Genomic DNA, 1516 nt, shown 5'->3' on the forward strand with positions numbered 1-1516 from the left:
ACTAACAACACACTATTGAATCTGCTGAACAAAAATTGTTATGTCGTACGCTTGTAAGATGGAGACAACACATGCGGGTACGACGTGTCCTCTTAAAGGTAGGTTATTATCTAAGTAATGATGTAATTTTGGATGTTAAACATGGTAATACAATGTATAAGTAATATATTGATTTTTAATCTCCCCACTTGCACCTAGGTATCTCTAAAATATTTATTTAATTTTATAGTTGATGCTGAACATTTAAAGTCCATATTCAAAATAGGAAGTATTGAGAGATTATTGTTGGAAGTCAAAAAAAAATTGAACTTGCACTTAGATCAACGTAATTTAAGATCAGGAATGTCAGTTCATGAAATTTTAGAATCTGAAATGTATGGACAAGGTCTTGGTTGTATGGTAATGTTATGTTGAGTATTTGAAATTGTCATAATATCGTATTCAAGGTTATAGAATAAATTATTTTTTTCTACAATAACTTAATATTTATTACAATAGTTAAAGCTGTTCACTTTAAAAAGATAGTATGTTTATGAGTATACATTGTATATGGTATAAACTACATGAAAATGATATTCAAAACCGTATATTTTAAATACTTAAAATATGATTTCTATCCATATTCATATATTTGTTTATAAACAATTATTTTTATACATACATTACAAGTGTTATTTAACAATGTATCAATGAATATTAGCGTACCATTTAAGTAATCTACTCAATAAGTAGATATACTAAAAATCTATTATACCGTGTAGAAAATTGCTCAGGTCTGTTTTAAATGTATGTTCTATTTATAGTACCATGAGAAAAGAGATATTGCATTCAAATGTTCCAAAGCTCGCATTCTTCAGTGGATGTCAAATATTTGTACCCACATAAATACATACTCTGGCTTACAGCTTGTACCTGGCAAACACATTGCAGTTCAATTAAGAGATGGTTCAAGAATGGTAATGGTTTCTTATTATTTATTACTACCAATTGTTTATTATCCTATATATTTTGTATTTTTTGTTTAAGATTGTTGAAAATGAAGATTTGCCTCTCTCGAAACAAGATTTAAAACTAGAAAACATAAATTAATTTACATTTCCATCACATTTTTTTTTTTTTTAATACATGACTACATCTTGTAATACAATTGCTGCTAATTAATAAACTTAAAAAAAAATATATTAAAATTAAAATACACTTCAATATATTAATTTATTCTGTTTATCGTAGTTATAAATGCATAATGTTGCAGCAACAACCAGCTTTAAAGTAAAAAAAATAAATATATTTTAGATTCTCAAAGACTAATTAATGTATTGATTTTATAGTGATGTTTTAAAAAAAATAAATCATCTTAAATCAAATATTGACTCTTCTTGTCAGACCAGTTAGCCTTGGACTTTATATCGTTTGAATTAAACATTTTTACAATATTAGATATTAAGAGGTAAATTAACGAGTCCTCACTAATTAATTTTTGATGTATTGTTGTAATTCTAAAAAAAGTGACTGTGAA

General features: G+C 25.7%; 1 protein-coding gene across 3 annotated transcripts in view; it reads left to right on the plus strand.

Moving 5' to 3' along the window:
- LOC100568826 (protein maelstrom homolog) overlaps positions 1-1193 on the plus strand; it is an 8264-nt gene extending 7071 nt beyond the window's left edge. For all 3 annotated transcript variants that reach the window (XM_016802738.2, XM_016802737.2, XM_016802739.2), the window contains 3 exons: positions 230-399; positions 804-956; positions 1027-1193. In XM_016802738.2, the coding sequence (XP_016658227.1) occupies positions 230-399; positions 804-956; positions 1027-1089 (386 nt within the window). In that variant the 3' untranslated portion in view covers positions 1090-1193. The remainder of the gene's footprint in view (positions 1-229; positions 400-803; positions 957-1026) is intronic.
- The last annotated feature ends 323 nt before the right edge of the window (positions 1194-1516 follow it).

The sequence above is a fragment of the Acyrthosiphon pisum genome, chromosome X (genome assembly GCF_005508785.2).
Source record: "Acyrthosiphon pisum isolate AL4f chromosome X, pea_aphid_22Mar2018_4r6ur, whole genome shotgun sequence".
Taxonomy (NCBI): Eukaryota; Metazoa; Arthropoda; class Insecta; order Hemiptera; family Aphididae; genus Acyrthosiphon; species Acyrthosiphon pisum.